Source organism: Ambystoma mexicanum, chromosome 12 (genome assembly GCF_040938575.1).
Source record: "Ambystoma mexicanum isolate Mex_15411 chromosome 12, UKY_AmexF1_1, whole genome shotgun sequence".
NCBI lineage: Eukaryota > Metazoa > Chordata > Amphibia > Caudata > Ambystomatidae > Ambystoma > Ambystoma mexicanum.
In genome coordinates this window covers 878,622,459-878,647,035 of record NC_090936.1, presented here as the reverse complement: position 1 = coordinate 878,647,035, position 24,577 = coordinate 878,622,459, and the positions used below count along the sequence as shown (strand labels likewise).

The following is a 24,577-nucleotide window of genomic DNA, read 5'->3' as shown; positions in this document are numbered from 1 at the left end:
ACAACTAAAGACAGGAGAATTACTCCCTTTTCCTTGATTTTGCTTCTCACAAGTTTTTATTCAATCGCTGGCTTTAAAATAGTCTTTTATGACTTCTTTAATCCGTTCATACAGGTCACTCAGTACTTCCTTATGCTTTAGTTCTTCTCAAAATGGGGTCTCGGATTCTAGACTGATATCTTCTCCCATGGGAATGGTTTCTGTTTGTTTATCAGTTTACTGTTTTGTTTCGCTACAAAGAGTTCTTCTTCCATTTTCCAAGGGTAGGGTATCCAACCTTCCAGAATCCCTCTCTTGAGGTTCTCTTCCTTTCTATGTAGTTCATGCCCTTTTTCCTCCGTATTTTATGTGTAGTTTAACATATATATTAGTTCATCCTTCTCCTCTGTTTTTTCTCTTATAGGTTCACTCTCTTTCTTAATGATGCTTTCTTTACTCTGGCAGTGACGAGTATGAGTATTCTTATAGCAATTATCATTCACTTCTTTTGTTTTCACACTTTTCGTCTCACTATCTTGACTGAGACAAGTATGAAAGCTCTTATAAGGATTCTCATGCACTTCTCTTACTTTCTATGTTATTGTCTGTTTATCTGGACTGAGACACGTATGAATAGTCCCATAACGATTCTCCATCTGGCTCCCAGGTCTCCTGTTTTCCCCTTTACCTAACAATATTTGGGATAACGTCACCAGGGTTTCACTTAGTTTTGGTTTGGCTCTCCCCTACGCCTGTCTAACTTCTTTTCATCCTTCAGTATCTTGTACTTTTTATCCTCCTCTAGGATGACCTTTCCGATATCCAAGATACCGGTACGTTATGCAGTTCCACCTGCGGGGTGATTTCAGCACACTTGCTAGGACCGCCTTTCCACCATGGGATCTGCGTGGTCATGCCACCACTTGGTGCTTCTCTCTGACTCCAGTTTCCAGCTCTTGACTTTCAGCTGGGCAGCTGATTTGTGGGCTCCTCTGAGTTCAGTCTCCTCCCCTCTCAGTTGCAACGTAGCTGTGGGCTTTCCCCAGCGTATCTCTGTGTGTCTCTCTCTCTTGGCTTTTTGCAGCCTCTCGTCTTTTTGCTTTCTCCTCCTCTTCCCAGTTAAATGGTGTGTTCCATTTAAAGGGATACTCACAGTTTCTGGTTTGCAATAACAAAACTTAGTTCTGCTTCATATAAATCTTTGTAGAGTATGTCTGAAGAGGTAATGTTGGAAGGATCTTTAAGGAGATCCTCACAGGAACGGGTGTCCTTCCTTGTTCCAACAGGAGGAGTTTCTCGAGCTCTAGGGAGGGTGCTGCGAAGCGGGCCCACCTCTCTAGCCTCACAGGGAGGCGCTCCACCATGGGGAGAAGGGATGAAATCCTGCGATTTGTTGCAGGCCCATATACCACATCCCTGGGTACTGGGTACCATTCTTATCATCAGCCTATGTTTGGGGAGAGTTACATGTTATCTGGTAGATCCATAGTCCAGCGGTATTGCTGCTCCTGTAGGCAGGATGTTATTCTGGTGTTGGACTTGGAGCCGACGGTTAGGTGTTGAAGCACCTCTTGGAATTAATTCATTCTTGAGCAGAATGACCAGGAACGTGTTGATAGGGTTGTGTACTGTTGTCAGTAATCGAGAAGGTCAGGCCAGGCCAGGAGAAATAAAATACTATGAAAGAAACGGTACTGTAGAGAAATATTGCTATGTTCGAAAGTGAAAGGCAAGATATCAGAGAGAGCGAGAGCAAGTAGCCCACTATACAACCAGTGCAAGTAAAAATGGCAGGCATTACCATTACCGCTCAGCTTCTCTTCTTCCAGGGATCAGATGCTCTTTTATTTATAGAGTGCAGATACACGATGAGCCAATCCAGGGGTGTTGCTAGGTCTGGAAAAGATCTGGGGCTACGCTAATGTCGGGACTGATGGGACTCGGGGCTAGCTAGCCTTTTGGTTGTAGCCCCAGCGCCCCTAGCAATGCCTCTGAGTCAATCTATACATATTATTCTCTTCTGAGCCAATTGTCTCTATACATTTACATTGAACAACAGGCGAACAGTGAACCAGACAGCAGGTAACGGGAGGGTACCTTTGAGCTTTCTTAAATGCTACTGATCTCTAAAAGCTGGAAGTGGACAAGGATCCGCTGGTTGCCTGAGTACAAGTTGCTATGTCATATAAAGTGATCATGTTGAACAGTAAGAAGATGCCTTATTAACAGTAAGGTCATAGGTTATATAAGCAAACAGAATCTTATTTGTTCATGTTATGCCTTTTTGTAGGGGTGTGCGCAGCATTTTATGAAAGCCGTTTCAACACACAAGCTACAAATTTTAATCCTGGAGACGGCAGTACAGATTATGGAATTTTGCAAATCAACAGCCATTGGTGGTGCCAAGATGGGAAGACACCAGGGTGGCATAACGCGTGCAAGATGTCATGCACAGGTACGCTTAATTTATTTTAGTAAATGATCCCATTATTATTATAATTTTTGTTAAACATAGCAATAATCACTACCTTGATGATAAATACAGCTTAAGTTAGTAATTGGTGCAACATTTAATAATTAAAGAGCTATTGATTTGAATGGCGAGGATGTGAAAGCTTGTATTGCGTTATTGTGAAAAAGTGACGAATTTCAAAGTGAATAAATAACCAGTATGGCGAAGCGGCCTGAAGACATGTTGACTGATGAAGAAAACGTACATTAGGATTAGGGTTATTTTAGATGAGTGTTGAAGGCATGTACCATTACAGACAGGCAAATTAAGAAGTAAGAATGGGGTGCAAAGAGTAGTTTTTAAGTTAGTATTTCTTATAAGGAAAGAGTAGAGCAATAGCCTGACAAGGTGGTAAATTCTGTGTAAGACGGAAAGAAGAGCCAGAAGGAAAAAATTGACTACATATTTCAGCCTTGTAAAAGACAAACCAGAAAATAATGAAAATAAAAGAAAGTGTTATAGAAAAAGACAAGGAAAATTAAAGACGTGAGGCTCAGGGGGAAGAAAGGAGAAATGGAAGGAGTCGCCCCAACACAGAAAATGGAAGGGTAGTAGAAAAAAATATAACAATATGCCCAACAAAAAATGGAAATGAACAGACTAGCCTGGCCCCTGCTTGCTTCACCCACACAGCTCCACGATTATTTTGGTACCAGCAGAGTTGTGCATGGGAAGGGTTACTGAGGAATTTAGACATTCATTTTTGAATGTGCATGTAGTATAGATGCACGGAATTAAAACAATATATATATGCTATAAAGTTGAAATTGCCAAACAAGTACACCCAATGGGAAGGAATATAACGTCTGTTCCTTAGACGTTCATTTTTTTAATGTGCATGTATTACAAAGATATATATGTTTTAGGATTAAAATAAAGTTGTTCTTGCCTAATAAATACCGCCAATGGGAAGGTTATATAACTTTTATGTTCCTTAAAAACATTGGACTCCAGCTTCAAAACCTTACTTGAGGCTTTAGCTAGTATGCCCTGTGGGGGCTCAAATGGGAATGGGGAATGGTTTTCAAAATGGGGACTTAGGGTCCGCATAGGTCGGAATGTCCCGGTAAGTCACTATTCCAACAGCACTGACCTGGACACAGGTTCGGTGGCAGCCATGGGGCTATTTGCACCATGGCTACCTCCAAACTCGTAATGACCCCCAATGTATTACTTTTGCTTTATAAAAAATTATTAAATGGGTTTATGTAAATTGGCAATATCTTTAATTCATCCTCTTCATCTGTGCAAACAGCTGATTACTGTTACGCTCACCTGACTCCCACGGAGGCGCTGGCCTGGTTCGCGCTGCTGTGACCTCTTCAAAGGTGATGCGCAGGGTTCGGAAGACGGACTGGACCGGGCCCCCAAATCTGGCTTGCCTGGCTCGCAGAAGTATCCTTCTGTAGGCGAAAATAGGGGATTAACTGTCTGCGGGATAATGCAATCGGCCTCCCACTTTCCCCTCTCACCCTCCTCGAAACCCTTCTGTGATTTCTCATAGCGTCTCACCTTAGGGTCTGGAAGGACGAGCTCTCCATCCTGCTTCTGATGCAGGGGCGTGTTGGTATCCAGTTACTTCACTGGATTTTCGGATTGGTGAGAACCAAACTTGCTTGGCTTCCAGGTACGTTTTTTGATAAGAGGTTCCCCTTGTGTCCATGCATTAATGTACTAATGCTAGTGTCTTTTTCCCCATAGGGGCCGGGGTACGGAATGCCGGGGAACAGGCACCGACCCGAGAAGAGAGGTGAAATCCTTGTAGAAATCAGGTAAGTCTTTAATGAGCGTTTTTTGGTAATGTCTTTTCATTCGCTCATTAACGCTGATGTCTCTTTTTCCCCTTAGGGGCCGGGGTCCGGAAATGCCAGGATGCGGCGCGGACCCGAAATGAAGAGGGAATGAATCAACAGGTAAGTCTTAACATGGAGATTTAGCTTTCCTTATTCCCTTCTCTCTCTCACCTTTTGTTCTGGTCTTTTTCTCCCTAGGCGCTGGGGCATGACTGCGAATCCGGATGATCGCTGCTGAACATGGAGGCGCCCTGTAAAGGTGAGTGGAATGCGGCGCTGCAGCGATCGACGCAATGAGCTTTTAAATTAAAGTCTTCCTTTTCAGGATTGTCGGCGAGATGTCTCCGGGATGTGGATTTAGCAGGTAAGGACTTTTCCTTCTTCTGTTCTCTTCTTCTCTTCCTTTGCAGGTGATCCAGGATGCTGGCAGGCGTGGCAGAAGTCAGGATGCAGGAGCAGACACGGTGAGCGTCCAGCTGCTAGATGCAGAACAACGCGAAGCACGTGTGGCTGTTCGGGTGGGGTTTAAATAGCCTTTGAAGAAGTTCCAGCTATGTATCCTTCCTCCAATCAGGTATGTATCCTTCCCTGATCACGCCCGGATGGTAAATTAGTCCCACAGGTAAAGTAGTTCCTTTCAGGCCTCAAGGAGGCCGGGATCCTGCAGCATGGGCTGCATCAGGTAAGTGCACACAAGCACTCCCATAATGAGCCTGGCGCCTATGGTGCCAGGACTGATGTCTTTTATGAGCCTGGCGCCATAGGCGCCAGGACACTGTCCAAAGTGCCCCTATAAGGGGTTGCTGGGTCCTTCCTTGGGTACTGGATGTCCGCTTTCGGGGACGCAGGAGTTGAACCGGCTCCCCGGGAGCGGGCATCATAACAGCACTCCCCCCCAAGGCCCCTCCCAAGGTTGTTCCCTCCGGGGGTTTTGGTTTGTCTGGGAAGAGTCGGTGGAATTTCCTGACTAATCGAGGTGCATGCACATGGCCGCTGGGTTCCCACGACCTCTCCTGAGGTCCGTACCCCTTCCAATCAATTAGGTAGAACAGTTTTGACCTAAACATTTTTGAGTCTAAAATGTTCTTCACTTCGAATTCGAGCTCCCCATCTATTAGAATAGGTTCTGGAGGTTTGAGTAGTCGGGTTCCGGGTACCACTGGTTTCAGAAGTGACACATGAAAAACAGGGTGAATTCGCATACTATCTGGTAAATCAAGTTTAACAGCCACTGAGTTAATTATTGCCGTAATAGAATAAGGTCCCAGATATTTTGGGTTGAACGTTCGAGGCCCTTTGAGTGGTAAATGTCTGGTAGCTAACCACACTTGATCCCCAATCTGATACAGAGGTGCTTCACTCCGATGTAGATCAGCATTCTCCTTGTATTTTCTCTTGGCTTGTAGTAAATGCGTAGTTGCCTCTTTGAAGGTTTGGGTAATTGTAGAATGCAGATGTTCTACTGCAGGCATTCCGGGGTTCTGAGGTGAGTCAAGGTTTGAGGTTCGAGGGTGATGCCCAAACAAAGTATAAAAAGGACTGTGGCCAGTTCCAGAGTGTACCGAATTATTATATGCGTATTCGGCTATCCAAAGAATGTCTTTCCAGTTGCTTTCAGATTGCTGTATCATACACCGTAAGTACTGTTCAAGGGTCTGATTTGTCCTCTCGGTCTGACCATCGGTCTGAGGGTGGTGACTGGTCGATAATCTTACGTCGATCTGCGCCATTTGACAACATTTGCGCCAGAAGTGGGAAATGAATTGGCTTCCCCGGTCAGAGATTAGTATAGATGGGAATCCATGTAGCCGAACAATATTTTCGAGGAATTCTTTGGCTAGGACAGAAGCTGAAGGTAAACCTTTCAAAGGAATAAAGTGGGCCATTTTGGAAAACAAATCCACAATTACCAGAATAGTATTGTACCCCGAACAAGGAGGCAGGTCCGTAATAAAATCCAGTGATAGGGTGTGCCAGGGTGCTGGTGGTATGTCTAGAGGTTGAAGGAGACCGGCTGGTCTTTTCTTTTGACTTTTATTTTGGGCGCAAACACCACAGGACATCACAAAAGATTTAACATCTTTTCGCCAAGAGGGCCACCAAAATTGTCGTTTCACCTTTTCCTCTGTCTTGGCAATACCGGGGTGTCCCTCTATTAATGTATCATGATAGCCGGAAATAACTAGTTCGTGTAATTCCTTATGTGGCAGGAATAAGCGTCCTTGGAAATAAGGTAAACCATTATCTATGGTAAAGTCTGATCCCTTTTGTATCCATTCCTGTAAGGTTGTAGGGTCCAGGAGTTGTTTCACTCTGGCTTGAATGTCTTCAAGCGTCTGTAACGAAGTCATGCCTAGAATCCTCTGTTCGGGAATTATTGGTACTGGTTCTGAGTTTGTATCAGATTCTCCCATTCCAATTCGGGATAAGGCTTCTGCTTTGCCATTCTTGCAGCCAGGTCGATAGGTAATCACGAAATCAAATTCACCGAAAAACAAAGCCCATCGGAGCTGCCGTGATGACTGAGCCTTGGCGGTTTTCAAATACTGTAAATTCTGGTGATCAGTGATCACTGTGATGGTATGTCGAGCGCCAAGCAGATAATGCCGCCAGGCTTTAAAAGCGGACTTAATGGCTAACAGTTCTTTGTCCGTGATTGCATAATTAACCTCGGGTGCCGAGAATTTTCTGGACCAAAATGCTACGGGATGCAGTTGGTTGGTTTCGGGATCTCTTTGGGACAAGACAGCTCCCATGGCTAGGCTGGATGCGTCAGTCTCGACGACATAAGGGAGATCTGGCCGCGGGTGTTTCAATATAGGTGCGGAGGTAAACTTAGCTTTTAAATCCTGAAAGGCCTGCTCGGCTTCTTCAGACCATTCAAAACGTTTATTTTTCCTCAAGAGTGCAGTAATGGGTTGTACCACGCGTGAAAATTCCGGGATAAACCTGCGATAGAAATTGGCAAAGCCGAGCATGCTTTGAACCCCTTTTACAGAGCTAGGTGATGGCCATTTGAGGATGGCATCCACTTTTCTTGAGTCCATTCGGACTCCTTTGGGTGTCAGGATGAAACCTAGAAACTCGACTTCTGTGGTATGGAAAACACATTTCTCCAATTTAGCAAATAGTTTGTGTTGGTGCAGTTTTTCAAGTACTGCCCTGACGTGTTTTCTGTGATCAGATTCGGAAGAGGAGTACACCATAATGTCATCGATATATACGACAACACAAACATCGATGAGTTCCCGAAGGACATCTTTCATGAAGTATCGGAAGGCAGCCAGCGCGTTGCACAATCCGAAAGGCATCACCTGATACTCGAATAATCCGTATTTAGTACGGAAGGCAGTTTTCCATTCGTCGCCTTCTTTAACTCGTACCAGATGATAAGCCCCCCGGAGATCTAACTTGGTGTATATGCAAGCGTCCTTCACCTGGTCAAGGAGTTCAGGGATCAGAGGCAGAGGATAACGGTTTTTAACCGTTATCTGGTTCAATGCGCGGTAATCGATACAAGTTCTAAGGTCGCCTTCTTTTTTGGGCACGAAGAACAAAGCCGAGGATGCCGGGGACTTTGACGGGCGAATAAAACCATTAGCTAGGTATTGATCCAAATATTGTCTCAAATGCAGATTCTCAGGTTTGGTAAGGGCATAAATCCTGCTACAAGGGGGTTGTGCACCGGGCACCAGATCGATTTGGCAATCGTACGATCTGTGAGGAGGTAACGTGTTGGCCTGTTCCTTTTGGAAGACGTCCTGGAAGTCTTGGTATTCCGGAGGTAGTTGCATGGAGGCAGAGGTTACAGATGCTAGATTAATCTTCAGGTTTTCTAGGTAGCAGGTTTGTGTACAATCCGGGAAGGTTATTCTCTTAGCTCGCCAATCAATTCGAGGATTATGTGTCTCTAACCAAGGGATTCCAAGAATAACCTGAAACTGTGGAGCCTTGATTACATCTAACACAACATCCTCCCGATGGCCGTCGGGACCAATAAGAGTCACCTCAGTAGTGGAATGTGTTACCCGTCCAGAGGCAATTTCAGTTCCATCGACTGTGGTGATGACATCTTTGCTGGTTTTAGGACGGAGAGGGAGGTTAATCCTAGAGACCAATTCACGATCCACATAGTTTCCAATAGCCCCACTATCGATATATGCCTTTATTGCATGCAACCGCTTAGGCTGTTCTGGATCTACGAGAACCATTGGCACAATGAAATGCAAGGTCTGAGAGTTAGTTTTCAAGCTCGGCAAGCGGACCCCTACACTTGTCGGGCGGAGTCGTTTCCCGAAACAGAGTCTTCATGGTTTTTATCAGCGGCTCCTACCGCCTTTCGGGGCGGTTTTGCCGGGCAATCTCGTAGAAAGTGTCCAGAATTCCCACAATAAAGACATAATTTTAACTGCCGCCTCCTTTCACGTTCCTTTTGAGTTAAGGGTCCTTTAACCCCTCCAATTTGCATAGGCTCAGAGACATCAACTCCCTTGGGATTAGCATGGGTCTTGACCAACACCCGGGTCTCAAACCTGGACCGATCTGCTTTTCTGTTTTGAAGTCTGTGATCCAATTGGACCACTAAGTCTATATACTCTGTGCATTCTTGGGGCGGATTTACAACTTGGGCCAAGACATCTTTAAGTTCTCCGCGAAGGCCTCGATAAAACAACGTGACTCTTTTATCCTCTGGCCATCCCGTTTCCACAATTAGTCTATTAAAGGTTGCAATATAGGATAGGAGGTCCTGATTGCCCTGTCGCAGGGATAGAAGTTCGTCATCCAGAGCCTGCCCCTGAGAGTGTCGAGCAAATAACCTTTCCATGCTTGCTTGAAACCTTTGAAAATCACAGAGAATCGGGTCATCTTGAGTAACCAGTGGAACTGACCAATCGGCAGCGCAGCTGCTGAGATATGACAATACAAAGGCTACCTTGGTCTGATCATTAGGGAAGGCCCCAGGTCTGCATAGGAAGTGCAAACGACACTGATTCATGAATACGGCGAATCGTTTGGGGTCCCCAGCAAAGCGTTCGGGTGAGGCCAGCGGCATGTTTCCAGGTAGATTTATCTGCACAGGGTTACTGGAAACCACAGGAGCGGGGTTCCCTCCGGAAACGGATAGAGGAGTTTGCCCCGCCTGACCTTGCAAAAGCTGTCTGGCCAGGTCATCAGTTCTTTCCTTTGATATTATTAATTCCCTCCTGAGGGTATTAGTCTCTTGACAAGCGGCATGTACTTCGGCCCGTAATTCCCCCAGTAATTGGGCCAACTGATCAGTCTCAGAACTTTCCATAGCGCCTGGGTGGGAATTTGTAGGAAGGCTTCGTGTTCTGTTACGCTCACCTGACTCCCACGGAGGCGTTGGCCTGGTTCGCGCTGCTGTGACCTCTTCGAAGGTGATGCGCATGGTTTGGAAGACGGACTGGACCGGGCCCCCAAATCTGGCTTACCTGGCTCACAGAAGTATCCTTCTGTAGGCGAAAATAGGGGATTAACTGTCTGCGGGATAATGCAATCGGCCTCCCACTTTCCCCTCTCACCCTCCTCGAAACCCTTCTGTGATTTCTCATAGCGTCTCACCTTAGGGTCTGGAAGGACGAGCTCTCCATCCTGCTTCTGATGCAGGGGCGCGTTGGTATCCAGTTACTTCACTGGATTTTCGGATTGGTGAGAACCAAACTTGCTTGGCTTCCAGGTACGTTTTTTGATAAGAGGTTCCCCTTGTGTCCATGCATTAATGTACTAATGCTAGTGTCTTTTTCCCCATAGGGGCCGGGGTACGGAATGCCGGGGAACAGGCACAGACCCAAGAAGAGAGGTGAAATCCTTGTAGAAATCAGGTAAGTCTTTAATGAGCGTTTTTTGGTAATGTCTTTTCATTCGGTCATTAACGCTGATGTCTCTTTTTCCCCTTAGGGGCCGGGGTCCGGAAATGCCAGGATGCGGCGTGGACCCGAAATGAAGAGGGAATGAATCAACAGGTAAGTCTTAACATGGAGATTTAGCTTTCCTTATTCCCTTCTCTCTCTCACCTTTTGTTCTGGTCTTTTTCTCCCTAGGCGCTGGGGCGTGACTGCGAATCCGGATGATCGCTGCTGAACATGGAGGCGCCCTGTAAAGGTGAGTGGAATGCGGCGCTGCAGCGATCGACGCGATGAGCTTTTAAATTAAAGTCTTCCTTTTCAGGATTGTCGGCGAGATGTCTCTGGGATGCGGATTTAGCAGGTAAGGACTTTTCCTTCTTCTGTTCTCTTCTTCTCTTCCTTTGCAGGTGATCCAGGAGGCTGGCAGGCATGGCAGAAGTCAGGATGCAGGAGCAGACACGGTGAGCGTCCAGCTGCTAGATGCAGAACAACGCGAAGCACGTGTGGCTGTTCGGGTTTGGTTTAAATAGCCTTGGAAGAAGTTCCAGCTATGTATCCTTCCTCCAATCAGGTATGTATCCTTCCCTGACCACGCCCGGATGGTAAATTAGTCCCACAGGTAAAGTAGTTCCTTTCAGGCCTCAAGGAGGCCGGGATCCTGCAGCATGGTCTGCATCAGATAAGTGCACACAAGCACTCCCATAATGAGCCTGGCGCCTATGGCGCCAGGACAGATGTCTTTTATGAGCCTGGCGCCATAGGCGCCAGGACACTGTCCAAAGGGCCCCTATATGGGGTTGCTGGGTCCTTCCTTGGGGACTGGATGTCCGCTTTCGGGGACGCAGGGGTTGAACCAGCTCCCCGGGAGCGGGCATCATGACAATTACCCTTATCTTTCAGTCTGCAGACCCATCGACTGTGAGACAAGCTGGTATCTAAACAGAAACCCAAATAGACAATTTGTCTGGAGGAAACTATCAGTACCTTTCCAACCTTCTTGCCGTATACATATAATTCTGTATCAATATGGACAAAACAAATAGCAGTAGTTTTGTTTGAATTAATTCTAAACTCATTAATCTGTGTATAGTTCTCAATAGCGTCTATTAAGTATTGCAATCCTTCATGTGTATGATTGAGGAGTATGACATCATCTATATATGTGATCCATGATATAGGGACCTTCCCAATTAAAACTCACGCACCTGTACTCCCAGAAGTACCAATAGCGGCAGGCACATGCCAAGACAGCACAGATATGGCGGTGCTAAGTAGATGGGAGGGGAACGGGATATACACATGGGGGGACATGTATGACGAGGGGGCCTTCAGGGAGTTCAGTTCAATACAGAAACAGGAAGGGGTCCCAAGCGGACAGTTCCTCTAGTACTGACGGGTTCAAAAGGTGGCTCGGGATAGCTGGGTGGGCTGGCCGGAGGAGCCGCAGGCAGAACCAATTCTCACGCTGATGTACAACCTCAGCGACAGCTGGCGTCCAGTCTCAAGACTGTATAGCATGCTCATAGATGCACCCAACCCCAAGAGCACTGCGCTAAAAGAACAGTGGGAGGAAGACTTGGGCACAACATTAACGGAATAGGACTTGGAGAGGGTGCTGAGCTACCCCAAAGCAGTGTCACGGAACCAACTCTTCAAATTGATACAGCTGAATGTGCTATACCGCACCTACATGACACCACACAGGATAGCCACCTTGAACAAGAGCGCCAGCTCGCAATGCCCATGGTGTGGAAGCGAGGGAGCTGACATGATACATATGTTCTGGGACTGTGGGCGTGTGAGGGTTTTTTGGACATGGATAGAACAAGCTTGCAGAGTGGCTGGCGTAGTCAGGTATGAATGGTCACCGAAGGAGTGCCTGCTCAGAGCCTACCCCAGGGTCAGCAAACATAAACATGTGCTCAGATTTATGGACCTCGCATGCATCCTGGCCAAAAGAACCATCGCCATGTCGTGGAAAAGGGTCGGGGGGCCACAATACCAAAACTGGCACAGGGAATTTGAGAGGTGGGCAGAGGCTGAAACTAAGGTGTGGATGGAAGCGGTCATCCGATCAGGGCTGGATGGCAACAACAAATGGTTTGCATGGAAAGCATTGGTGTGGGACATGTTTCACCCATCTGATGACAGACCCCCCTGAACGAACCACATATCGTGGAACACACCGCCCCATGCCCAGTCGGCTATCCGCCTGCGCCTAATGAACAATAGCTGATGGTGCCACCATGTAAAAGGTGGCAAGAACTGTACCCCGGACGACGGGACGCCCGTCCGGGCTCACAATGCAAAACACTAAGCCTTTAGTAGGAAACCGTTTGTTTTGCTTTGTTTGTTTGAAGGTTATTGTTAAAACATGGTATTGTTGCATGATCTGAACGGAATGTGTTACACCGCAATGCATAACTGTTTTTAACTAAATGGCAATAAAAACATTTTAAAATTGAAAATAGGGACCTTCCCAATTTTAGGAGCTAGAAAGGATATTGCAGGTAATGCGTCCCCCAAGTCAGCAAATACAGTTTGAACAGACAGGGTGCCAGGACACACCCCTGTCGAAGTCGTCTGCGAACTGCAAATGTGTCCGTTAGACTTACCTGACTTTTCAATCTGACCTGTAAATACGTAACTTCATGCAAATGAATTAAAATGGATATCAGATAATCAGAGATATTCCAAGATTTCAACTTTAACCACAGGTGAGTATGGTTCACAGTGTCAGAATCCTGGGAGATGTCAATAGATGCTATGTGTACGGGAGACTGCTGCTTTTCCTAGGCCTTTTCTTGTAAGCAAATCATAAGGAAATGGTTTAATAAGGTCCCCATTCCCTTTCTGAATCCTATTTGGTATTTACTTAATGGTACGACGTCCTTTCATCGCCTGTTTTTACATCCCCAGGCTTTTAAACGTGCACATTACATCGAATGTACTCATCAAATTTTTTAGGGGGGGCGGGAAAGTGAAAATAAGGGTTTGGGCGGGTGGGCAATAGTAAAAAATAAGTGTGGGCGGGAGGTTTGAGGGGACCCCATACATGCCAACATTCTGTGACCAAAAATATGTAGGAATCTTAAAGTTTCAAAAATAGTCAGGCGAGGAGGTAATGATAGGAATAGGGCGCGTCAGCAGCCCATTGTCATTGAATGAGCGCGCTGCCGCGGGTGCATTCAATGACAATGAGGCGCCTGCCACGCCTTCTGCCATCACGCCAGCTCGGGGGAGCCCTTGAAAGACTCGCCGGAGTTGACGTGGTGGGGGGCTAATGGCACCTTTTGTGAAAGGCACTCACGGCGGAGGGGCGCCCTTAGCCCACCGCTGTGGGCGCCTTTTACATCAAAGGCCTTCATGCTGCGCTTTCTCCCGCTACGCCAGCTCGGGGAAGTCCTTGAAAGACTCCCCCGAGCAACCATGGTGGGGGGCTAATGGGGCCTTTGGCCAAAGGCACCCGTGGTGGAGGGGCGCTTTTAGCCCACCGCCATGGGTGCCTTTGACATTAAAAGCCTGCATGCTGCGCCTTCTCCCGCTACGCCAGCTCGGGGAAGTCCTTGAAAGACTCACCCGAGTTGGCGTGGTGGGGGGCTAATGGCGCCTTTTGACAAAGGCACCCGCGGCGGAGGGGCGCTTTTAGCCCACAGCCTTGGGTGCCTTTGACATTAACAGCCTGCATGCCACGCCTTCTCCCGCTACGCCAGCTCAGGGAAGTCCCTGAAAGACTCCCCCGAGCTGGCGTGGTAGGGGGTTAATGGCGCCTTTTGCCAAAGGCACCCACGGCGGAGGGGCGCTTTAGCCCACCGCCGTGGGTGCCTTTGACATTAAAAGCCTGCATGCCGCGCATTCTCCAGGTACGCCAGCTCGGGGGAGCCCTTGAAAGACTCCCCCGAGCTGGCGTGGGCAAAAAAAAAATTGTAAAAAAAAAACAAAAACATTTTTTGTTTGTTTTTTTTTTACAAAAAAATCGGTATTTGGTGTCAAAAAATCGGTAGGCGGTAGGACTGCTTAAAAAGCGGTATCCTACCGCCTAAATCGGTAGGGTTGGCAAGTATGGGACCCCCCCCCAAAAAACAAATGATGAGCACATTCGATAGAATGTGCACGTTTAAAAGCCTGGCAATGTAAAAGCAGGCGATGAAATGACATGGAGCCTACTTAATAACCCTATTTCGCAAGTCCAGGTTTCCAAGTCCGGCAAACCAAAGGAGGTGACAATCTTGCACTCGGTGTGGATAAGGGCTATTATTCGATAGTGTAATGCATTAAAACGATCTCCCTTCTTATGAAACAGGACTATTATCGAGCCCTTCCATGTATTTGGAGTGGTATTAGTTTCCATGTTTTCAAACAGCAATGCTAAAAGGCCAGCCCAAAGGGCTGAATCAGTTTTAAAAATGAAGTTACTGAGGCTGTTAGGTCCTGGTGCTCTACAGTTAGTTAATTTCCCAATACAGGTTTCTATTTGCTCTAAGTAAATTCTTTATGTCCATGTTGTTTTTGGTGATTTTATGCATCCTCACTATTTGGTGGGCAATATTGATTAAAAAAAAATGTGACCTCCACATATCCTCTGCTATCGAGATGTGAGCTATTTTAGTGCAGATCCTTTGATTTGTATAAATACAATTAGGGACTGCAGCATAGAATCTACTAAACTAAAGGCTGTGAAGATACGGAGTGGAATCAAGGTGCAGGCCTCACTACACTCCATTGATCTAAGCAGTTCTTCACATACATTGATGACAAGCCCTTTGGTCCCACTCCATGGACAGATGTTAGATTGGTAATCATTCAGCAGGCCATTTGACTCCAGATCAGTGGATAGTTATAAAGTTACTCCAGTTTCAAAAGCTTTAAAAACAAAAAGGCGATTTACCATTGGTTGAAACATAACCAGGATCTTTGGGTTGGCTATTGGTTTCTTGAGTATGAGAGTGGTGAATTCATGTTACAGAGTAAGGGGAATACTACTTTACTTGAGAGGCAGTGATGGGATGAACTATGAGCTGATGATAACCCGGTAGACCAATCTTGGCAATCATTGAGTTGCAGATGTCAGAGGCGGAGAGGAGGTTTTAAAGGATTTCTAAAATTGGCAACCTCATGTTGTGCTAGCAATGCAAATTCAGGGAGTTTGGTTCAGGTAGTGGTCTCAACAGGAAGGTTCTGCTAAGAGCAATACGTGAAGTTGAGGCTGCAGCGTGTATGCTGTCAATATTCAAGTTGAATAACTGGATCTGGCACTAATAAGGTACTAAGCGAGAACAAGAGAGATAGTTGCTTTGGCTGGGTGTGTCAGATCACCAGAGATTCAGAATAGCTCCTTTGATGAATACTTGCCTTCATTACTTCAGGTTGAGTAGTAGGCATGTAGCATCTGTTCTCCAGAAGCGAGGTGTGATCCATGGGAGATTTGGCCTTCCTTCAGGGTCTCTTACGGGCTCTTCCATGTAATTTCATCATGCAAATCTCATTGTATAACTATGTATACCCCATTGATTTGCTGGTGTTTAGAGGGTTCTACGTTATTTCGCAGAACGAAATTTCATCGTGGGACTTTTCATCGCCGACCCTTTCATCGCCAACATTTTTATTTTATTTTATTTTTTTATTTATGGGGGGCTATGCCCCCCCAAGCCCCTCCCTTACTTAAATAATCATACCCGTACCCGCACAAACACCCCCCTAAAAATTGTTTTAAAAAAAAAAATGTTGGCGATGAAAGGGTCAGCAATGAAAAGTCCCACGATGAAATTTCGTTCGACGAAATGCATGTATACCATTTAGAGAGCTATAGGAGGATATAGAGAGCCTCTGACATCTAGTTGATCAGCACCTACTCAGTTTCAAAACCTCCCAGAGCAGATATGCTACACATTATGAGTAGTCATATTAGACACCACCCGGATACCACCCTATACACTTTCACCCCTTGCTTACTGATAGATAGCCTGCCAGCGCCTACATCTATGCCAGTCTCGTCCAGCCTCTTGCTGACCTCTATGGTCTGTGCATATTGAGCTTGGCTGCAGGCTGCTAGTATATAACCCTATAGTCTGCACTCCATTGTACAGTAGCCTTAACTCTATATTTAGTCAGCATGCAACCTGTAACTACGGTACTCAGTCAACATGTAACCTGTATATAACTGTATATTTATGCACATCACTGTACATTATCTGTAACTTGTATGTAACTGTATATTTATGCACATCACTGTATATTATCTGTAACCTTTAACCTAAGCTTCGCATTTTCAAACAAATAGGCTTAGACTGTGCCCCATCAGATGTGTGGGTTCCCGAATGAATGGCTTGACTTCTAGACAATCCAAGTCTGTTATCAACACTTGTAAACTATCCTGATCCTCTGCCCAGATATTGAAGTATGCACAACCAATTAGATAATGATGTGGTTTACATGGCCAGGTAACTGAGTTCTCTTAGAAAGTCAACTGTTTCACACTTGGGTAGGTAAGAAGGTGAGGGGCCTATGATTGTGGTTACAATTGATGGCAGGGGCTAATTATGCACTTAATCAAGAAGTGCTCAAAAGAGTAATAGCCAGGTCCTGGAATTTCATTAAACAAGAAATAATCAGAGAACAATAATTTAACTCAACTGTCTCTGCAGAGCTCTCCATTCTGTTTGTACCTATGGCATGGTAGTTGGAAGGATGACAGCCAGAGGATATAGGAGTGGTGGCATCATTATTCCAAGTTTTACTGATGTCTAGAACGTGGAGCAAATGACACTATGCGGAATGCACAAAAGCTAGACTTGAGGGCGATTAGGTGCCAAAGAAAATGATGGGGGAGCAAGAGATCCTCAGAAGGCAGTCCATACACAGTAAAAAAGGAGTCTTAAGGCTGATCAAGGAAATGCTTAGTCAGAAAGATAGTGAACTAGCTATAATTGGGGAAGTTGGTATGAGTGGATGTCTCGATGTGGCCAATTGAGAGTCTGCTGGCAGCAGAGTTAGTGGGACGTGGCCAAGTGAGAGTCTGCTGGCAGCAGAGTTAGCGGGACTGTGGATTGGAGGTGAGGTGTCTGAAGACATGTCTGCCTGTGATTGCAGCAGTGTATAAAGGGTTTCCATGTGTTAATATCCCCGCAAAAGTATTGCCAAACAAGAATGTTGCAGTTTTTTTGCGTCAATATTAACCCATGGAACCTGCGGGGGACACCCCTGCAAGCCCCATATTTATTTTTAAGGGAATAGGGGGACACCCCGGCAACCCCCACTCCCATTTACCCCATAAATTATCCTCATAAATGTCGTCTATGGCCTTTCCCAGCGACCTTATATGCGACATTTATGGGGATAATATTACCTGATACCGTATAAAGGTGAGAGGGAAGATCTTGAGTTGGTTATATTTTTGGTCAAATGCTGCCAGGTTATAGTTATTGTCTGAATCGTCTCCTTGCCATTGTGGCAGAGGTTGATGACAAGAAGGGGACATTCAGTTGTGTTGGATGAGTTGAGTGAGCACTTGTGGGTACTAATTGAGGAAGTCCTCCAGTCAGGCACCATAGCAATATCTTAAGCGGCCTATGATTACTTAAATAAGCCAATTGTAATGGTGAGCAATGGGAATTTTTGGGCTTCTGGGTTTCAGGCCAAAGCAGAATTTATTATGTTTTCCCTTGCACATTTAGTAGCATCTGAGCTGGAAGAGAGGATAGTGACCTGCAATGCCTTTCTTGTCTAAGAAGCTGGGGGCCCAAGTTGGTTGCATAGCCAGTGGTGAGGTAAGGAGTGGGCTGGAGACAAGTTGATGGCAAAATAAAGTTTGGAACCTTACTTTCACTTTTATAGATGGTATAATGCATGAAGTAATAGGTATTACTTTTAACGTATTGCCTTGTGGCCAGGGACCATTATCTTTGAAGGGTTCGATACCTCTAGGTATCCGAACTACACTGGTCTGTTATAGCTAATAATGAGGTGTTTTTCTATAATCATATTCAAATGTGCCTAATTTAATTTGAGAAGCCTCAGTAGTCCGGGTGCTCAAACTTTAAGGCACCTGTGTATAGATTGGCTTTTATTGCACACATGCATTCGCTGTTACAGTGTACTAAATTAGACTGGTGGTACACAATGAGTAGCACACTTGCTGTGGGCAACATTCAGACCTACAGGGCATAGTTGGCAACATTCAAGTAGCCCAACCAAAGCGACATGGTGGAACAGCGGGGATTTGCCTTAATATTTACTATGTTTAAGAACAATTGTAATAAACAAAAAAATGGAATAAATTAAGTGGGATGTATCGAGCTAGGAAAGTTGAGTGAGATTTGGTATAGTTTAGGACATTCACGATCATAGCACATCTGCATTGCACTGTGCTACACAGGTGCGCACAATGCACGGCATTGCACAGCTGGCACGACCCACTTGGGAAGCACAATGCTGCGTAGTCCAGCCCCCATTAACGCATATATATTTAGCTTGAATGTCTAACATTTAGGTGCTCTAAGGCTCGCTGCATCCACCTGGTTTGAGGCCCAGAGTCCTCAAACATCAGCAGACTCCATCTCTTTCATGCTAGAAGAGGGTATTTGTATCAAGGACTTAAATGGTCCACTGTGTGGAATGCTAGTTATTAGAGAAAATACATTTCTACTCCCGAGAAAGGGGTAGACATTTTTTGTTGTTGCTGCTGTTCAAATTTAAGGTAATACCAGGAGTTATGCGTCTATTATGTATTGCTCTTTTTCCATGGAAAAAAAATGGGAGAGGGAAAACTTGGGTGCTCACTTGTGAGCACATAGGTACGTGAACATGGGGTGGGCTTACAAATGTTACCACTCTGGTCACATTCATGAAGGCACATCTATTTTTGGGATTTTAATATGGCATATGACATAAGGGGGGCAGCCTAGTGTACTCAGAATTTGCTCCATAAATGATGCCTACTGAAAGTAACGTGGGTTGCCTCCGCGGGTCACTTTGTCGTCTATGATCAGCCACTGGTAGGATTACTATGCACTTTAAACACTCTATGGTGACACGCAGTGGAAAATTCATTAGATATTAATATCATGACTATAGTCATAACATTCACCGATATTCTTAAAAAGGTGAGGTTCACATGGTCTCCGGGGAAGGCTTCTCTAGAAGAGGTGAGATGTGCCATTTCTACGTATCTGATAGATGCCTGGAATATGAGTTCAAAGGAATATAAATGAACCTCATGGGTAGCAAAGGTTAAGAAGTTGTCACTCTACCTAAATATTAGGAATGCACATGGGAACTCACTATTGTGAGATGTTAATGTGGCAGCGATAAGAGGTTGGATCCTTGCTCTTGTTATATATATGCAGGAGCACACTTAACGAGATCTAAACAGATGCTGCTAACTGGAATGAGTTTAACTGGAATATGTCTATGGAAAATAGCAAAACGTTGTTTGTACATGATTGGTGCTAGGATCAGCAGACTTTAAGGAACTAGGTCACTTGGACTGAGTATGTGAAAGTACTATAATTACTCGTATGTGCTTATTTATATTCAGTGGTTCCCAGACAGACAAGAACATGCATATTTTATGAGATTTTGTTTTCAAATTCTTCATACAATGGAAGTTCTAGGAATTTGCTTAGGAATCAAGTGGCAGAATAGGAAATCTAGAGTGTGTAAAGAACCCCATAGTTGGAAAACTTTAAGGCACCTGTGTATAGACTGCCTAGGAATTTTGGATATAAGGACAATTAGATGGATTATGCATGATGTGGCATCTCTCAGAGGAGCGTTTCCATCTGCTTTTATGGAAGGGATGTCAAATATCATTAATTCTAAGTGTACTCAAATTTTATAAAAGAGTTTCATGATGTTGGGCTATGGCAATGGATGAAGCAGTGAAGTTCAGGCCACGCTAAAATCCTGTTGGAATCCTAGTAGAAAGCAATTCTGAGGCAGAGGAATGGTACACCAGTTGTTGGAACGTCCTGGGTGCCGGAATCAGGGAGCAGTGAGTGGCAAGTGAGTCTGGGTGTCCTGCCAGCTAGAAAGGAAGGTGGTGTGGCGAAAACGCCAGGGGGAACCGCAAAATGCGGACCGGCAGGGGGAGCAGAGGCCAGTGAGCCCAGAGACATGAGGAGGGAGCCCCGCTGCAAACCTGTAGCCATGAAAGACCCACAGTGAGCAGCAAGCACCAGAGCAACGCCAGGATGCAGATGGCGGCTACAGGCCATGGAAGAATCAGAGATGCAGTACGGTGGAAAGCAGGTGCAGAACGGTCCCGACAGCAAGCGGGACATGAGGGCTACATTAATATTAACCCCCCCCAAGGTCATGAGTAGGGGAGGCGCCAGCAGATAAGGGGCTATGACCAACAGCAGGAGTGATCAGGCCCAGGGCACATGAGGAAGAGTGGTGAACTGCTCTGAACGCCGGTAGCCATCTTGCATTTCCACAGCGTGGGGAAACCATGTCAGGAGGCTGGCAATCAGGCAGCGGTGGCACCCGAAGCCTCCGCATAGGGATTTTGCTTGGAGGTCAGCACACCAGCTGGGAAGGAGAGGCCACAGTCAAGCGCGGAGGGCGGAATAGAGTGGGCCCTGGACACAAGCAAAGTGCGGGATGAGGAATAATATGGCCCCCTGGGGGGGTGAACAGGCAGCAGGAGCACCAGAGGCAAGAAGAGCCCAGACAGGAAAGACAGCAGCCGAATACTGCGGTAAGGTCTTTGGGGGCACTTGCAGACTTCCGGCCCCGGGGGGGATAGCAGGGGAACAGATCCCTGCAAGGATTAACTCAGCGATGCAGCAAGGTGGGGGCGGTGGGCGGTGTCGTCCCTCCAGGCAGCCAAAGTGACGGAAGGACTGAGAGCAAGAGCCATTATTGCTGCCCTACACACTATCTGGTGGGCCAGCCGAGCGCAAGGAGTTGGGGAGGGTGCATCGCTGCAGCCTTTCACTAGAGCATAGAGCTGCACAGAAAGGAGAGCCGCAGCCATGAGTGGGGATGTGCAAGTGAATGTGTCTAGGAGAGATAGGGGAGAAGAGTGTGGAGGCAACTGGCAGAGGTGCACAGGGACCTGCATTGTCACTGTTCCAAATCCTATGAGAGACACCTGGTGCACGTTGTGAGATCGCCCAAGTAGGACGCTGCCCAGAGTGGTGATATGATATGGCATTTGTAACGCACCTATACACAAGGCGCGATGAGGCATGGAAGGGGAAACAGAGGGTGGACAGAGAGAACAATCTTACTAGGTCAAGTGACATTGAGATCGTGCAAGTGCAGGGTAGGGGAGGAGAAAAGTGCCAGGGGAAAGGGTAGGGGGCAGTGCTGTACATGGGATCAAAGCAATAACAAGACATGCAGGTGGCAGGTGCAGGGGTAAGTGCAGGTGTCCAAAGTGCAGGTAGGGAGGACTGTAAGGTTACATATACAGATCCAAGTGCAAGAGTTGTCGGAAGGCAGTGCGGGTGTGCAACTGGGTGGGCAGTGACCTGGGCCCGAAATCAGAGGGTAGCCAGGTGACCAATGCAGTTTCAGACAAGAAATCAGCAGGGGAGAGGAAGAGAGAAGGCAGAAGCAAAGAGGAAGGTCTTGAGGTACTTCTGAAACTGCAGATGGTTCTCCTCAAGTTTCAGAGAGGCAGGGAGGCTGTTCCAGAGGGAGGCCCCAGCCGAGGACAGAGATCTACCACCAACTCATTGCTTGGAGAAGCTACTGACCCTGAGGGAGTTGGAGGTGGAGGAGCAAAGAGCTTGAGTAGGAAGGTATTTGCAAAGAGAGAGTTGCAGGTATTCAGGACCCAGGCCCCAGAAGGCCTTGTGGACAATGCAGAGGGTCTTGAACTTAATCCTTGCAGCCACTGGGAGTCAATGTAGAGATTTCAGTGCTGGAGAGATACTATCCATGGGCTTGAGGCCAAGGACAGGTCTTGCAGTCTTGTTCTGGAGGAGTTGCAGAGGGCTGAGAGTAGAAGCAAGGTTAGAGGGCAGGTCTTCACGGATGTTCAGGAGAGTTTCTGTGCTTCTGGCTGCTCTGAAGCCAGACTGATGGTCATGGAGACAATCAACAGATTCAGTGTGAAGTTTTAGCTTGGAGATGGACAGCTGTTCCAGGAGTTTTCCCAGGAAAAGAGTGATGGAGATCGGGAGATAGACGGGCAGGAGTTGTCAACTGAGGGTTTCTTGAGACGAGGGTGCACAACAGAGTGCTTCAGGGGGGGAAGCAAGGCTCCAGTGGCAAAGGAGCAGTTGTAGACGTCAGCCATGGAAAGCCCAACGGTGTCAATGTGGTCCTTGATGGTTTTGGAAGAACGGGGAAGAACCTGTTTTGACGAGACTTTCATAGATCAGACATGTCTAGAAACTTTGTATGGGGAGAACAGAGGAAAGGAAGAGAGAGAGTAGATGGAGTAAGGGGAGCGGGCTGGCCTCATGGCGGTGAGAAGAGGTGAGGGGGCACTGCCGGCACAAGAAAGGAATTTATTGCGACCTCTGGGCAAATCACCAGCTACACAGCAAATCTTATTGCCAAACCAACTCCCACCAGTCAGCTCTATAGGATCGAAGGGCGACACCATGGTGAAGGCCCAGCAAAAGATTTAACACTATGCCATCCTCAAACAGAAGTAAACCAAAGCGGCGTGTAGGGGAAACAACGCCCCAGGGCAGGCATGGAGACAGGCGGAAGAGTCACATTGGAAGGATTGATGACAGCGATACAGAACTCCAGGATATCCTTGGAAGGAAACATGCAGGAGGTGGGAATCGATATATCTCTGGTGCTAGTGTATTTGCGGAAAGGGAGCGAACAAGTGACTTAGGTGGAGCAGAAAGGTAAGCACTGTCGAAGATGATCTGGCCACACTGAAGCTGTGATTTTGAATGCAGAATAAACGATCGTCCCACTTTGGGGCCGTTTTGGGAAATTTGGAGAAGGGCAAGGAAACATAATTTGTTGATATAGTGAAAGCCAAAAGATGAGAGAAGTCTTCCTAGAGCAGAGGGAGGGGCGAAAAACAGAGGTCCTTGGGCGGATTATTAGAGGACGCTGACAGGGAAAAGGGTGGGATCAGAGGTTTGCGAGCCCCATTAGAAATGATCGACCTTCCAGGTAAGTGATCCAGACAAGAACAGATTTCCAAAACCCAAGGTTCTGGAGAGTGAGAAGGGGAGAGGAGTGGTAGACTGTGTCAAAAGCAGCATAAAGGACCAAAAGGATGCATATAAAGTAGAGTTTGGAGCAGTGAGCAATAGAGAGAAATGTGGACACCTACGTGAGTGCAGTCTCAGTCGACTGTTTACAAAAGCCAGATTGAAGTGGATCTCCAAGGCCATTCCTCAAGGCACTGGTGATCTGATTGAAGACCACCTGCTCAAGGACATTTGAGTTATGGGGAAGGAGAGAAACTGGGCGGTAGTTTGCTTGGACATTTGCGTCAGCAGAGGGTTTCCTCAATAGGGCTAAAACAGCTGCAGATTTGAAGTAGGCAACAAAGTCCAGCGGAGAAAGAGAGATTAAAGATCTCACAGAGGTAAGTGATTGAGAGTAAGTCTTCAACTATTTTGTGGGTAAAAGGTTTGACAGGAGCACAAGATGGTTTGGCACTGCAAAGGATGGGTGTTATATCAATTGGAGAGGTAGGGGAGAAGTAGTCACGGGTAGAAGAGGTAAAAGGGAGAGGTGGCTGACAGAAGGAGGGTTGGGGAGGGAGAGCTGTGAGAATGTCAAAGTAGTGAGCAAGGCATTAGCAGAAAGGGAGGAGGCGATGGATATTGGCTTGAGAGATGTGAGCAGAGATTGAAGTGCAGATGAAAGTTTGCAGAGGTGATTGCTCAGGGAGGAGATTAGGTCTGAAAAGTAGGATGATTTGGCAGAGTCAAGAGTAGAGGCTAGGAATGCAAGGCGATCTTTGTAGACTAGGAGTAGGGTAGGTGGTGTCCATATTTTTTCTCCAGAGTCATAGGTCACGGCCCATGTTTGTTTTGAGAGTCTGAATTTCAGAGGTGATCCAAGGCTCAGGATGGGGACAGGAAGGTGTGAATGTGCTGCAAATGTGCCATGCCCCAAAGTAATCCAAAGAATAACACAGAAGTAATCAAACATGGAGTTCACAACTTGCAAGAAAAAACAGCTTTTTATTTGCAAATATGGCCGGGAGAATCAGACAGCTCCGTATAACTGAATTAATGATCAACTCAACACTCCCATTTTGGGCCACAATATTGAAGGTGGAAAACTGTAACATGAACAAGTTCTACAAATGTAACCTTCATTCGAATTCTAACATTTTCAATGATTATTTGTCATTGAAATACCATCCCTCGGACATGACATAATTTCATTGTCAGCAGAATATACATCTTTTTGATTGGCTGACACTGTTCATTTTGTAATTGATATGAAAGCTTCAACCTAATTGGACAGTGACACCTGAGACAGTT

At 46.3% G+C, this 24,577-nt stretch overlaps 1 protein-coding gene across 1 annotated transcript in view; it reads left to right on the top strand.

Moving 5' to 3' along the window:
* LYZ (lysozyme) overlaps nt 1-24,577 on the top strand; it is a 190,613-nt gene that overhangs the window by 93,462 nt on the left and 72,574 nt on the right. Inside the window, exon 2 of the mRNA XM_069629364.1 lies at nt 2,270-2,434. Within this exon, the coding sequence (XP_069485465.1) occupies nt 2,270-2,434 (165 nt within the window). The remainder of the gene's footprint in view (nt 1-2,269; nt 2,435-24,577) is intronic.